This window comes from Mesoplodon densirostris, chromosome 4 (genome assembly GCF_025265405.1).
Source record: "Mesoplodon densirostris isolate mMesDen1 chromosome 4, mMesDen1 primary haplotype, whole genome shotgun sequence".
Lineage (NCBI taxonomy): Eukaryota > Metazoa > Chordata > Mammalia > Artiodactyla > Ziphiidae > Mesoplodon > Mesoplodon densirostris.
In genome coordinates, this window is record NC_082664.1 from 32,953,486 (window position 1) to 32,967,005 (window position 13,520).

General features: G+C 44.5%; 1 protein-coding gene across 2 annotated transcripts in view; it reads left to right on the forward strand.

The window, feature by feature from the left end:
- Nucleotides 1-13,520, forward strand: part of MAP3K9 (mitogen-activated protein kinase kinase kinase 9) — a 75,410-nt gene that overhangs the window by 45,482 nt on the left and 16,408 nt on the right. For both annotated transcript variants that reach the window (XM_060098016.1, XM_060098017.1), the window contains exons 3-4: nt 3,160-3,340; nt 12,800-12,948. In XM_060098016.1, the coding sequence (XP_059953999.1) occupies nt 3,160-3,340; nt 12,800-12,948 (330 nt within the window). The remainder of the gene's footprint in view (nt 1-3,159; nt 3,341-12,799; nt 12,949-13,520) is intronic.

The window sequence follows — 13,520 nt, forward strand, 5'->3', positions numbered from 1 at the left end:
TTCATACATTGCTAATGGGAATGTAAAATGGTTCAGCTGCTGTGGAAAATAGTTTGGTGATTCCTCAAAAAGTTCAACATAGAATTACCATGTAAACTAGTAATTCCACTCCTAAAGAATTGAAAACAGGTACTCAAACAAGTATACGTGTACACATGTTCATAGCAGATTCACAGCAATCAACAGATGGAAACAACCCAAATGTCTGTCAATGGACAGAAGGAGAAACAAATAGTGGTATATACATATGACTGAATATTATGCAGTCAGAAAAAGGAGTAAAGTGCTGGTGTGAGCAACAATGTGGATGCACCTTGGGAACATGATGCCAAGTGAAATAACCAGATGTGTCACATACTGTGTGATTCCATTTATATGAAATATGCAGAATAGGTAAATCGATAGAGATAGGAAGCAGGTTGGTGGTTGCCAGAGGCTGGGAAGAGGGGAGAATGAGGAATAATGCTTAATGGGTATGGAATTTCCTTTTTGGGGGTGATGAAAATGTTTTGACTAGGTAGAGGGGGTGGTTGTACGACGTTGTGAATGTACTAAATGCTACTGAATTGTTCACTTTAAAATGGTTAATTTCATGTTATGTGAATTTCATCTCAATTTTTTAAATCTCCAAAAAAAAAAATACAGTAAAGCTTTCACAAACTTTGTTGCTTTAATTGTTAATAGTAATGCGTACTTGGTAGATATCAGTATTTCAGGACACTGTTCTTGAGAATCATTGGCTGTAACCATCTGCCAGAATTACTAGCTGCCAGGATTATAGCCCGCTCTCCTTTGCTGGGGGCAGGACCCCTAGACCAGGGCTTTCTAACTCAGATGGGATAAATGTTTGAGGTCAGCTGGATGTAAGGCATCAGAGAGTCATGGAGATTAGGTGGAACTGGGCTGGACCTGCACTGTCTAAATGCATTCCAGTTTAGACAAACTGCCCCTGGGCTGGTTCTTGCCCCGTCTTCATCTTTCGGCCATCCCTCTTAAGCCATCAGACAGACTGATGTTATTTTGTTTTATTTATTTATTTATTTTTTTGCGGTACGCGGGCCTCTCACTGTTGTGGCCTCTCCCGTTGCGGAGCACAGGCTCCGGATGCGCAGGCTCAGCGGCCATGGCTCACGGGCCCAGCCACTCCGCGGCCTATGGGATCCTCCCAGACCGGGGCACGAACCCGTATCCCCTGCATCGGCAGGCGGACTCTCAACCACTGCGCCACCAGGGAGGCCCCAGACTGATGTATTTTAAAAATCATCTTCAGCATGCCATCCCATTTGTAAAAACCAATTTCCTGTTGCAGAATCTAAACCTCTCTGCCTTCGCTTTCCCGCAGAGGCTCTGAGAAAGCTCAGCTGGACCCGTACAGCATTGTGAAACCGTTACCCTCCTCCTACCTCACCCTGTCCCAGCCACCTGGAGGCCTCGGGTGACAGGACTGAACCCCATTAGATCTGTAAGGAGAAGGGCTCTCTCTGAATCCTCGGTTTAAGGGCGACTCAGGGAAATGCTCAGCAGCTGGTTGCCGCCACTGCAGAGGGCATGGTGGGTTTCTGTGGTGCCCCTTCCCCAGCAGTCTGAATGCATGTCAGTCTGTTATCTGTCTACCCGCAGAGAAGGGGAGAGAGGCACAGAAGAATCTGGAAAGATTTTTGTGATTAGATGAGATGTAGGAAGTTGGTTTTTTTTGTTTGTTTTCATCTGCCCAAGCTTTTAGAGGCTTGGACCCATCAGGATGCTGGAAGCTTGGAGTGGGCGGGGTGTGTCAGGGGAGCAGGGGAGAGGGTGTGGAGAAGGGAGACTTAGTCCATTAGATCTAGGGAGTGGCTGACACTGACTTCTTTTATGCTTCCAGCCCTATAGCTGCTTGTAATCCCTCTTTACTGCTGATTTTCTGGGAAGCATGTAGGACGTAGAGATCTTTGGCCCACGTCCTTTCATTATGTAACACTTCAGTGGACGTGTGCCAGGGCGGGGTTTGTGGGGGCAGGAAGAGAAAAGTACGGTCGTGTGACTTAAGGGACTCCCTGCGGCTCTTGCCCTAAAATCCCGCCCCCTTACCCCACTCTCCCCATTTAGACTTGAAAGGCAGAGAGAATCTTCCTTCCTTCCCTGAAATCCCGTGTACAGAGCTCTGAACTCCCGGTGGCTCAGCGTCTGGCCCACAGAGGTGGTGCTGACCCAGGGCCCTTGGAACCGTCCGACCTGTGGAAATGGAGGCTCGGCTTCCTCATATCCCAGGAGCTCACTAGCTGCCGACTCAGGCAGAGTTCCTGGCCTTTGCTTACAGCACTTGAGTCAGTGGGCGTTTTTGCTCTTTTGGGGGAGATTGGCTCCCACAAGGGCATGCTTCTCGCTGGAGCCGTCATGTGGGTGAGCATCAGCGTGTGTGCCCTCTGACCTCCAACCTGTCAGCCACTTCCCAGTGGGTGCTGGTGAGTTCCTGGATTAAGGGAAAATCTCTGCCCAAATGACATGCTGTTTTTTCTTTAATTTTTATTTTATATTGGAGTGTAGTTGGTTAACAGTGTTGTACACCTGAAAGTAAGACATGCTTTCTTAAGACTTTAAATAAAGTAATGTGGAGAGGTTCATGGAAACTGTTGAGACACTGTCGGAAACCTTAAAAGCCCAGCGTGCACCTCCACTCCTGGTGCTGTGAGAGCGCTTAAAGCCCAGCGGTGGCCTGGAAGTCAGGAAGGCCTGGTAGCCGGTCCTCAGAAGGGTAGACTGTGACCCCACAGCTCTTCTTTCGTAGGGTGTGAGTGGGCCGTATGGTGTCATGGCAACAGGGAAGGCTCTCCAGCCAGGCTGCCAGGGTTTCAGTCCTGGCTTATTAGTTGAGTGGCCTTGGAAAATTTATTTAGCGGTGCTGTATCTCAGTTTCCTCATCTGTATGTAGAGCAGCGATGACAATAGTACGTACCTCATAAGGTTGTTGTGAGGGTTGAAGATAATGCCTGTAAAATACTTGGCACCCAAATAGATGCATCCTAGGTGTTTAAAGATGGTGGCTCCCACCATCCACCCATGGTAGCCACATGATGAAGCCTGCAGGAGAGGACAAGAGGAGGGCAGGAGGACTCTGTATTGTGTGGTTTCCCTGTGATTAACGCAGACTCTGGTTTCTTCTGTATTCCTTTCCTTGCCCAGTACTGATCCTCCAGAAGGTGGAGAACGGAGACCTGAGCAAAAAGGTTCTGAAGATCACCGATTTTGGCCTGGCTCGGGAATGGCACCGAACCACCAAGATGAGCGCAGCAGGGACGTATGCCTGGATGGCACCTGAAGTCATTCGTGCCTCCATGTTTTCCAAAGGCAGCGACGTGTGGAGGTAAGGTCCAGAGGTGCAGGGTCAGCGCTCCCCAGATCTATTTTGGCTGCACAGATGCTTCAGGACTTGGAGAATTGAGGTTGCATAGAATCCCAGGCACCCCAGGTAGGTCTAGGTGACCCCTTCAGAGCAATCTACACTAAATCCCACATTGCCAAAGGACAGTTTCTAACACCTTCTTCTGCCAGAAATACCCCCCAGTGCTATGGGGCAAGTACCACCTCCATGTAGGCCCCTTTGTGTTGGTGATTGCTCCCTAGGAAGGACCAGGAGATTCTAGGGGCAGTGTGTACTGACCTCCAGGGTGGTGAGGGTACCCAGACACTCCTGGAGACCTTCCCCACAGTCACCCTGGCTTCCTTAGCAACAGTGGCTGTTACTGTTGCACTTGTTCTCACTATAAGCCCTTCAGCTGACGAGTAGTGTTTGCGCTGTGTCTCTTTTTTCTGGGTGGGCTGGAAATTATCCTTTCCAGTTCTCCAGTTAAGCTTTTAGTCAAGGCTGTCTTGCCTGTTGAGCATTGATATAGAAATGGGAAAAGATAGGGCTCAAGCGTGCACCCAGAACTGCAGAGTCAAAGATTAGACCGACCGCTCCCCTTAGTTCATGTCAGCCCAAGAGGTCACAAGGACATGGATCTAAAACTCTTTTTCCCACTGATGGGAGGAGGAGCATCTACAGAGTAAGCATCCTCATGACTGAGAGAGTAGCATCACCTTGGTATGCAAAAGAAAGGGCTGTAGATTATCATCTTATTTCATCTATGAAGCTGTTGCTTCTCATGTGTTGTAAAGTGAGCTTGTGTGTGTGTTTATTGAGATACTACTCACATACTGTAAAGTGCACTTTTTAAAATGTATAAGCCAGTGGTTTTTAGTAAATTTACAATGTTTTACACGGATCATCATTGTTATTGGTTTCCTAAGGCTGCTGTAACAAATTACCACAAACCTGGTGGCCTAAAGCAATACACATTTACAGTCGAGAGGCCAGAAGTCTGACATCGGTATCAGCAGGGCCATACTCTCTCCAGAGACTCTGGGGCAGATTCTGTTCCAAATAAGGATTCTGGGTATTAGGACATGGACATATCTTTTCAGGGCCACCATTCAACCCATGACAACCACTGACTATTTCCAGAATATTTTTTATCACTCAAAAAAACCCTCAATACCTATTAGTAGTCATTCCCTAATACCCCCTACCCCTACCCCCTGGCAACCACTAATTTACTTTCTGTCACTATGGATTTGCCTCTTCTGGACATTTCATATAAATGGAATCATACAGTATGTGATCTTCTGTGACTGGCTTTTTTCATTTGCATAATGTTTTCAGGGCTCATATATGTTTTTCAGAACTTCAGTCTTTTAATAGCTGAATCATATTCCATCATATGGGTATACCACAATTTGTTTGTCTGTTCTTTAGTTGATGGACATTTGGGTTGTTTCACTTTTTGTCTAATGTAAATAATGCTGCTATGGACATTTGTTTACATGCTTTTGTGTGAACATATGTTTTCAGTTCTCTTGGATATACACCTAGGAGTGAAATTTTCTGATTCATATGGTAATTCTATATTTAACTTTTTCAGGAACTGCCAGACAGTTTTTTTTACCACTGCCATTACCATTAGCAACGCATGAGGGTTCCAATTTCTCCACATCCTCTCAACACTTGTTATTTTTTATTATAACCATCCTAGTGGATGTGAAGTGGTATCTCACTGTGGTTTTGATTTGTATTTCCCTAATGACATCGAGCATCTTTCCATGTGCTTATTGGCCATTTGTATATCTTATATGAATAAATATCTGTTCAAATCCTTTGCCAATTTTAAAATTGGGTTATATGTCCTTCCATTTTTATGTTGAAAGGGTTCTTTATATATTCCAGATACAAGTCCCTTACCAGATACACGATTTGCAAATAATTTCTCCCATTCTGTGGGTTTTCTTTTTACTTTCTTGATGGTATCCTTTGAAACACAAGCATTTTTAATTTTGACGATGTTCGGTTTATCAGTTTTTTCTTTGATTGCTTGTGCTTTTGGTGTCATATCTAAGAAATGAAGTCATGAAGTTTTATGCGTATGTTTTCTTCTAAGGGTTTGTAATTTTACCTCTTACATATGGGTCCATATTGTTCCGTCTTGTTCCATTTTGACCTGTATGTGGTGTGAGGTAGGAGTCCAACTTCATTCTTTTACATGTGGCTATCTAGGTGTCCTAGCACCATTTGTTTAAAAGACTGTTTCTTTCCTCATTGAATTGTCTTGGCATCCCTGTCAAGAAGCAGTTCACCACAAATGAAAGAGTTTATTTTTGGACTCTCAATTCTACTCCATTGATCTATGTGTCTCTCATTATGCCAGTGCCACCTGTTTTAAGAACTGTAGCTTTGTACTAAGTTTTCAAATTAGGAAGTGTGAGTCTTCCAACTTTCTTCTTTTTCAAGATTATTTTGGCTATTCCGAATCTCTTCAATTTCCATACGAATTTTAGGGTCATTTTTCAGTTTCTGAAAAGTAGGCAGCTAGAATTTTGATAGGGATTATGTTAAGTCTGTAGATCACTTTGGGGAGTATTGCCATCTAAATAATATTGTCTTTCAATCCATGAACATGGGATATCTTCCTATTTATTTAGACCTTCTTTAATTTCTTTCAATGTTTTATAGCTTCTGTATATTGAATCTTATTTCATTACACATTATGGGTGAAGTACCTATTGTGAAGAAAAAAGTTTTCCTTTCCTTAAAATATCTGACTAGATCTCATTAGGTTGAGCTGTATCCTGATATTCAACTGTTTTTCGCCCACAAAAGCAGCAATTTCATATGCTTCAACCTACACTTTCATTGCTTGACTGTAGGCTAATGAGATTAGTTAATGTATTAATTAAGCTAAGCTGCTATTGCAAAGAGACCTCCTGATGGTTGAAATGTACTTCTTTTTCAAGAGTAGTCCAGCCTGTCTACGCTGGTGGGGCAGCTTTGCACCTTGAGATCATTCAGGAACTCAGGTCCTTTCAGCATCCCTCAGCATGTTATTCTTTTCTGAATGGTTACATCTGAGTGAAAGTGACTTCAGAATAATTATATCCCACAGAAAAGGAGAAAGAGAGCTTATCCATGGCAAGAAGCTTGTCTTTAATTTGGAGATGACTCCAAAAGTAGCTATTATTATTTCCATTTTACAGATGAGGTAAGCAAGGCTTAGATGATTGAAATCAGTTGCCTAGGTTCACCCAGATGGTAGAGGTAAAGCTGTGATTTGAACTGGATATGTGTCTTTTGAAACTCTGTGCTTGTAGCCATGTCACCATCTATACACTCTTAATCCTGTGCTTTGGGCACCCTCTTCCAGGGTGATTGGCCCACCATGCCTGGGACCCAGCAGCCTGTCCCAAGAGGGCCAAAGCATGTCTAGGAACTCGGGACAAAGCTGGTTCCCAGACTGACTTGTAATGCATTTATTCCTCCAAGAAATGTTTGTTGAATACATACTTACTCTGTTATGACCAAGCAAGTGGACTTGCTTCCCGCTGTACAGTGGAAAGACCAAACACTGAGACAACAGTCTTTTGCAGAGAGAAAAAGGATTTATTGCAGGGTGGCCAAGCAAGGAGGCAGGAGGCAATGCTCAGATATGTCTCCCCAGTTGATCGGCTGTTGAGTGGGATGTTTATCATGGAAGTAGGGAATAAGAGGCGGGGGGGTGGGCTGGGAAATGGTCGGTGGAAAGTAATTTGTACATTTCTGGAGTTCTCTGCCCAGGCTCAACTGTTCTTCATGCCTCTTCATGGGTTGCATGTGCAAATTCACGGGGGTTTCCTATGTTACATGGGGTGGACTTTCAGCCTGTGACGTCTAAAGTTCACTATCAAAGTTCACTATTGGTTGTCCTAGTCCCTTAGTGTGCCTGAAGGGGCTGTCAGCAGGTTGTTTGCATATCTGTGGTTTCCCTGGTATTCTGCAAAACAAGCTTGGTGTCTTCCATGTATCATTTTACTTCTATCTTGTTTCTACCTTACGGGCCTTGAGTGTGTAAGGTAAGGGTATAGTGTCAGGTACGGGGCTGAGCCTGAATCCAACCCCCTTCCCTCCAACTCCCCTCCTGGAGCTCATGCGGGGCCTTGGGCCTCTGCAGTTGGTGGGTGCCCAGGGCCAGCTGAGTTTGTCTCACTGTTCTTCGAGTATAGTTCTCTAGGCCTCCTCTGTGCTGTGGTGGAGCGTAGGATAAGAATGGCCCAGACCCCCCTCAAGAAGAGCAGTTTGTCCCTTTGGTTGTATTGTGCAGGGAGGGTACTGGTGACAGCCAGAGGCCATCACCCCACGGTGACTCTCTGCCTGTCGTGTGTAGGATGAGGTGGAGGCATTTTGTTCATTAATCATTTTACATTTTTTAAATGATGGAAGGAAAGCATGTTCACTATAGAAAAAAATTAGAAAATATGGATAAACAAAAAAAAAAGAAAAAGAAAAGGAAAGAAAAGAAAAAATCACCCACAACGCACTTCTAAAGATAATCTGTGTTGACATTTTGGTGTGTTTATTCCTGTTCCTGTGATCACCCACCCATCCCTTAAAATGGGATCATTCTGTTTTGTAAGCTGCTTTTTGAATGTAACAGAGCATGAACATATTGCCATGTTAATAAGTATTTATTATGTCAATAAATATACTAACATATACATTTATACGTAAGTTAGTAAATACGTTGTCATTTTGAATGAGGGTCCGGTTAACAGCAAGGATAGTAAATTGTGTGTTACCTAACAGTTTACAAAGTACTTTCACGTATGGTAGTTCAGTTGTCTTTGCCAAAGATTATTAAACAGTCAGCTTGGTTCCTGGGATGTGGGCTCACAGCTGATGACCAAGTACAGGAGCCCATTCAAGGGACACCCTGTCCTTTTGGAGGGTGGGTCCCTGAGTTGACACTCTTAAAGTCCACGCAGGTTAATAAGAAAAACAGCCCTGGCCCAGCACAGGTACAGAATTACTGCACCTTCGATTGGGAAGGGTTGCTATTCACTCTAGGGCTTTTCTTCATTTTGAAAAAATATAAAACATCCCTCTCCCACATCCGATATTATCAAACAGTGGAAAAGATTACTGCACCTCTGGAGGTGGTTAATTATTGACACAGGGTGCATTTCTAAGGGTTTGGGTTTAGGCTATGACTCTTGGGAAGTCATTGGCAGCACTGTGGGATCTGGCACTTCTCTGGGGGGAAGGGACTCCGAGGCAGAGTTCTAGCTGAGCTGGTACTTCGGGGCTGCTTGTAAACAGTCTTGAACAGACCTCTTGACCTTCTCTTAACCCTGGGAGGGCAAGAAAGTAGGCTAAACAGGTAAATCATGTGGACTTCTACTGTCCACCTCTCCCTGAGGCTCAGATCCATCTAATGTGTGTTTCTCCAGTCCCCTTTTTGGACTCTGTTCCTGCCAGAGGAGCACCAAGCCTTCATTTACATCACCCACCTTCTGTTATAAAAATACAGAGGAACACTGGCAGAGGAACACTTTGACTGGTTTAGTCATCCCCAGAAAGCCGCCTTCCCTGAATGCTGGCACCCCTCGGCACGGCTCTCCCCAGCCACTTTCTCATTTCAGGCCTTTCCGAGAGGGAAGCACTTGGTGTTTACGAGCCATAGATGGCGGTTTCAGGATGCTGGGTAGTTATTGTTATTCTTTCCTTGCAGCTCTTCTATGAGATAGGGATTGCTATCTCTGTTACACAGGTGAGGAAACAGGTTTGGAGAGGTGAACTTGTTTTCTTAAGGTCCCACGGCTGTAAGTGGTAAAGCAGGCATTCGACTCAAGTCTGTCTGAGTCTTTCTTGAGCAGCACTTCTCCCACTTTTCCTAGTTGTAGAGCCCTTCAAATGGAATGGAATGCCCATGAACAAAGGCCCAAGCCAGGTGAGAGCAGAGCTGCCCTTGTGGAAGCTGGGAGGGGAGGGTCCCTGGCTCCTTTCCCTTCCAGGTGGCCTGAGACATCTCCACAGAGTAGAGCTCAGTGTAAACACCACCACAGAGGAAACGCCAGGACACAAACAGGACACGTGTTTGGATCTTCGAAAACACCCTGTCTTTCCAGGTAGTTAGGCTTGAGACATCGATTGTCTTTGCCTGGATGGAAGAAAGGGGTTTCGGGAACCTTGAATTTTTGTTCCTCAGGGTGGAAGTGGGCAGTAATGCCGAGAGCAGGCAACTGAAGATGGGAGTCTCTCTAAGCGGGAATCTAGTTAGCAGCACTGAGAGCTTGTAGAGGTCACTTGGTGGACACTGCCCAGCATGACTGCTGTCTGGATAAGTCACATGAAAGGTTTGGCAGGAAGTGTCCTAGTGCAGTTCTTGATGATATTTGGGGCTTACTCTGGGGCACCCAGTGCAGCCTGAAGGACCATCTGACTACACACTCACTCTTACACCCACCCACCAATTCATTCATTATGTGAGGGCCTAGGCATCCCAGAGCCTGGGCAAGACCCTGAGAATGCAAAGATTAGGAACTACTGTCCCTGCCCTTTAGGAGCCCACAGGCTGGTGAACAAACAACTAGAATACCTGACAGCGCAAACAAGGGCTGAGTAACATGCTGGGGTGTCAGGAGGCTTCCTAAAGTGTCCAGTTGTTCCCATCAGCCTCAGACTAAGATCCACCTTCTTGTCAGGACAAGACAAGACCTGCAACTACCAGTCTACTAAGCTTTTTTTTTTTTTTTTCCTGTCAAAATACGTAAAGAAAATGATAGTATTTGCGCTGCTCGGGGAAAGCCATTGTCCAAGGACGCTGGCCGGTCTACTCTTGAGGATCCCTCTGTAGAGACCCTCGGGATGCCCGGGCACATTGGTGGGCCCATTGCTCTCCTTTGGAGCCATGCCAGGCCAGGTCATGGGATCCTTTGAAGGCAAGCTCATGCTGTTGTGCTCTCTAATCCCTGTCTCTGGAGCCCTGGCTCCTCCCTCAATTAGCAAAGTTTCACTCAGGATTCAGCTTCCTCCTGCCTCCGTCCTGGTCTGGTGTAGGTGACCCTCCTTTGTGCTGTCATAGTATCTCTGTTGTGACTCCTCTTTCCATATTCTCATTGATGCTTTTTCTATTCCTCTTGCTAGTCTCTTTGTGGATAAGATCTGTGTTTTTTTATCCTGTATCCCAGTTCTTGGCATTGAGTTTGATGCATAGTAAATATTTAGTAGATGTTTAAAATGAATGAATAAATGGTGGTGCATTTGAATCACATCTTGAAAGATGATTAGTAGAGTTTACCAAGCAGAGAACTGGTGGAAGGGCATTCTAGGGAGAAAGAATTGAGAATTGGTCCAGGTCCACCGTGACTTACTCCACATATGCCCTTAATATATGCTGCTAACCCTATCTCAAACTTGCTTTCGTCATCTGCAAAATGATGATAATACTTATCTTGCAGGTTTGTTGTAGGGATTTCAAGATCATGTTTGTAAATGTCTTAGCATGCTGCACATACAAGGTACCATGATCGAATAGTTGCTGGGTTTATTATTATTTTTTAAAAATAAATATGTCTTCTTGTTGGTTGTAAACTACTGATGAGTATTACCAAAAAATTGAGCTTTGTGTTGAAAATATAAGGAGAGGCCCTCTTCCAACTGTTCATGGCCTTATGGTTTCTGGTCCTGACTTATTCCTGGAAGGATTAAACACTACATGAGTTTGCCTGGTTCTGATTGTGAATTCATAGAAAAATTATTCCATAAGCTTTGTGCTCCCCATTCCCTAACTCACAGAACGTGTGAAAAGAAATTCTTCATGTGGACTTGAAAGGTAGGGAAAGAACTTGAAGCCCTCACAGCTGATGCGCTGCTCTGCTCTACCGATGCAGTCCACCCTTGTGAAACTTTCCCCTTTGAGTTAGACAGAGGTGACTGTTAAGGATGCACTCACGCTGACGGGGGCAGGAATCTATTCAACCTAGTGGGCACTGAAAGAAATCTTTCACAGGAGCAAAATATGTTTGTTTCGGGTGGTCATCTCTCTGCTTTTATAAAGCTAAAAAAAAAAATGTATCTGGGGGCTTCCCTGGTGGCGCAGTGGTTGAGAGTCTGCCTGCCAATGCAGGGGACACGGGTTCGAGCCCTGGTCTGGGAGGATCCCACATGCCGCAGAGCGGCTAGGCCCGTGAGCCACAACTACTGAGCCTGCGTGTCTGGAGCCTGTGCTCCGCAACGAGAGGCCGCGATAGTGAGAGGCCCGCGCACCGCGATGAAGAGTGGCCCCCGCTTGCCACAACTAGAGAAAGCCCTCGCACAGAAACGAAGACCCAGCACAGCCAAAATAAATAAATTAATTAATAAACTCCTACCCCCAACATCTTAAAAAAAAAAAAAAGGTATCTGTTGCTATATGATCCAGCGATCCCACTTCTGGGCATATATCCATACAAAATTATAATTCGAAAAGATACATGCACCCCTATGTTCATAGCAGCACTGTTTAAAATAGCCAAGACATGGAAACAACCCATGTGCCCATCAACAGACGATTGGTTTAAGAAGATGGGGTATATATACACAATGGAATGTTATTCAGCCATTAAAAAGAATGAAATAATGCCATTTGCAGCAACATGGATGGACCTAGAGATTATCATACTAAGTGAAGTAAGTCAGAAAGACAAATACCATATGATATCACTTATATGTGGAAACTAAAATACAACACAAATGAACATATCAACGAAACAAAAACAGACTCATAGACATAGAGAACAGACTTGTGGTTGCCAAGGGGGAGGGGGTGAGGGAGGGAAGGATTGGGAGTTCGGGATTAGCAGATGCAAACTATTGTATATAGGATGGATAAACAACAAGGTCCTACTGTATAGCACAGGGAACTATATTCAATATCCTGTGATAAACCATAATGGAAAAGAATATGAAAAAGAATATATATATGTATAAGTGAATCATTTTGCTATACAGCAGAAATTAAACACAGCATTGTAAGTGAACTATACTTCAATAAAATAAAAAAAATAAAAAATAATGTATCTGTGACTTAAGCTGAAGTTTTCTTAAAGCAGGAAAAAATGTATTCCCAGAAGGCTGCCTCTTCTCCCAGTTTATTACATTCACAATAGCAACCACAAAATAGATGTGGCCCTTGAGCACTGATTAAAACACTAGAGCAGTGCATTTCATTTCATGACAGCCTTGTCAGACTGCTTGTGTTATTTGCACTTCACACGTGAGGAATTTGAGGAACAAGACGAAGTGTGCTTGACTCCAGGGTTTTCACTTATAGCCAGTAGGCTTTATGGTCTCCCTTTTATATTATAGCAGTACTTCTGTTTTGTTAGTCTCCCTACATTTCAGAGAGGATGTGGGATGCTCGTCAAAGCCTCGCGAGATATTTGCATGAAGTTGCACCTATGGTTCATGGTGCGGCTTCTGTCTTCTTCCTCTCCTTAGCTATGGGGTGCTGCTTTGGGAGCTCCTGACCGGTGAGGTGCCCTTCCGAGGAATCGATGGCTTAGCAGTCGCTTATGGAGTGGCCATGAACAAGCTTGCCCTCCCCATTCCTTCTACATGCCCGGAACCTTTTGCCAAACTCATGGAAGGTGAGTGACCCCTGGCTGGAACAAAACTGGAGACCGTTTATTTTTCTATCGGCACTCGATAGATTGTGGCCAGTTCTGCAGGATCAGTAACTGAAAGAGGAGGTGAAGTATGAGTCAGTTAAGGAGGAATCCTGAGGATGGTTGGAAGAGCTACTTCAAGATGATGTCAGCACCCTGCTACACTGGTGTCACCGATGTCCCTTCTGTCCATCTAGTGACTGTAGAACGTAGCCTAGAAACTGAAGGCTGCTATCCAGTGCTTCAGAATATTATTCTTTAATCCAAAGTAAGAAGGTATAGCAGCTTTTATCTCAAGACCTCTGAGTGTCTTACATGTAGAAATGAAGATCTATGAAGAAAGGAATTCTAAAATTCATCTAGGCAAGCCCTGTGATTTTGTCAGTGAGAAATCCTAAGCTGAGAGAGGTTAAATGGATAGGCGGTCACTCCATTGGTTAGTGGCTGAGCTGAGAGTAGATAGAATTCACTTTGCCTGACTCCCATGCTTTTCATCCTTGCCTTCTCATCAGCACGTTGAGTTGGGGAAGGGTAGCTCATTTATTTATGGGAAA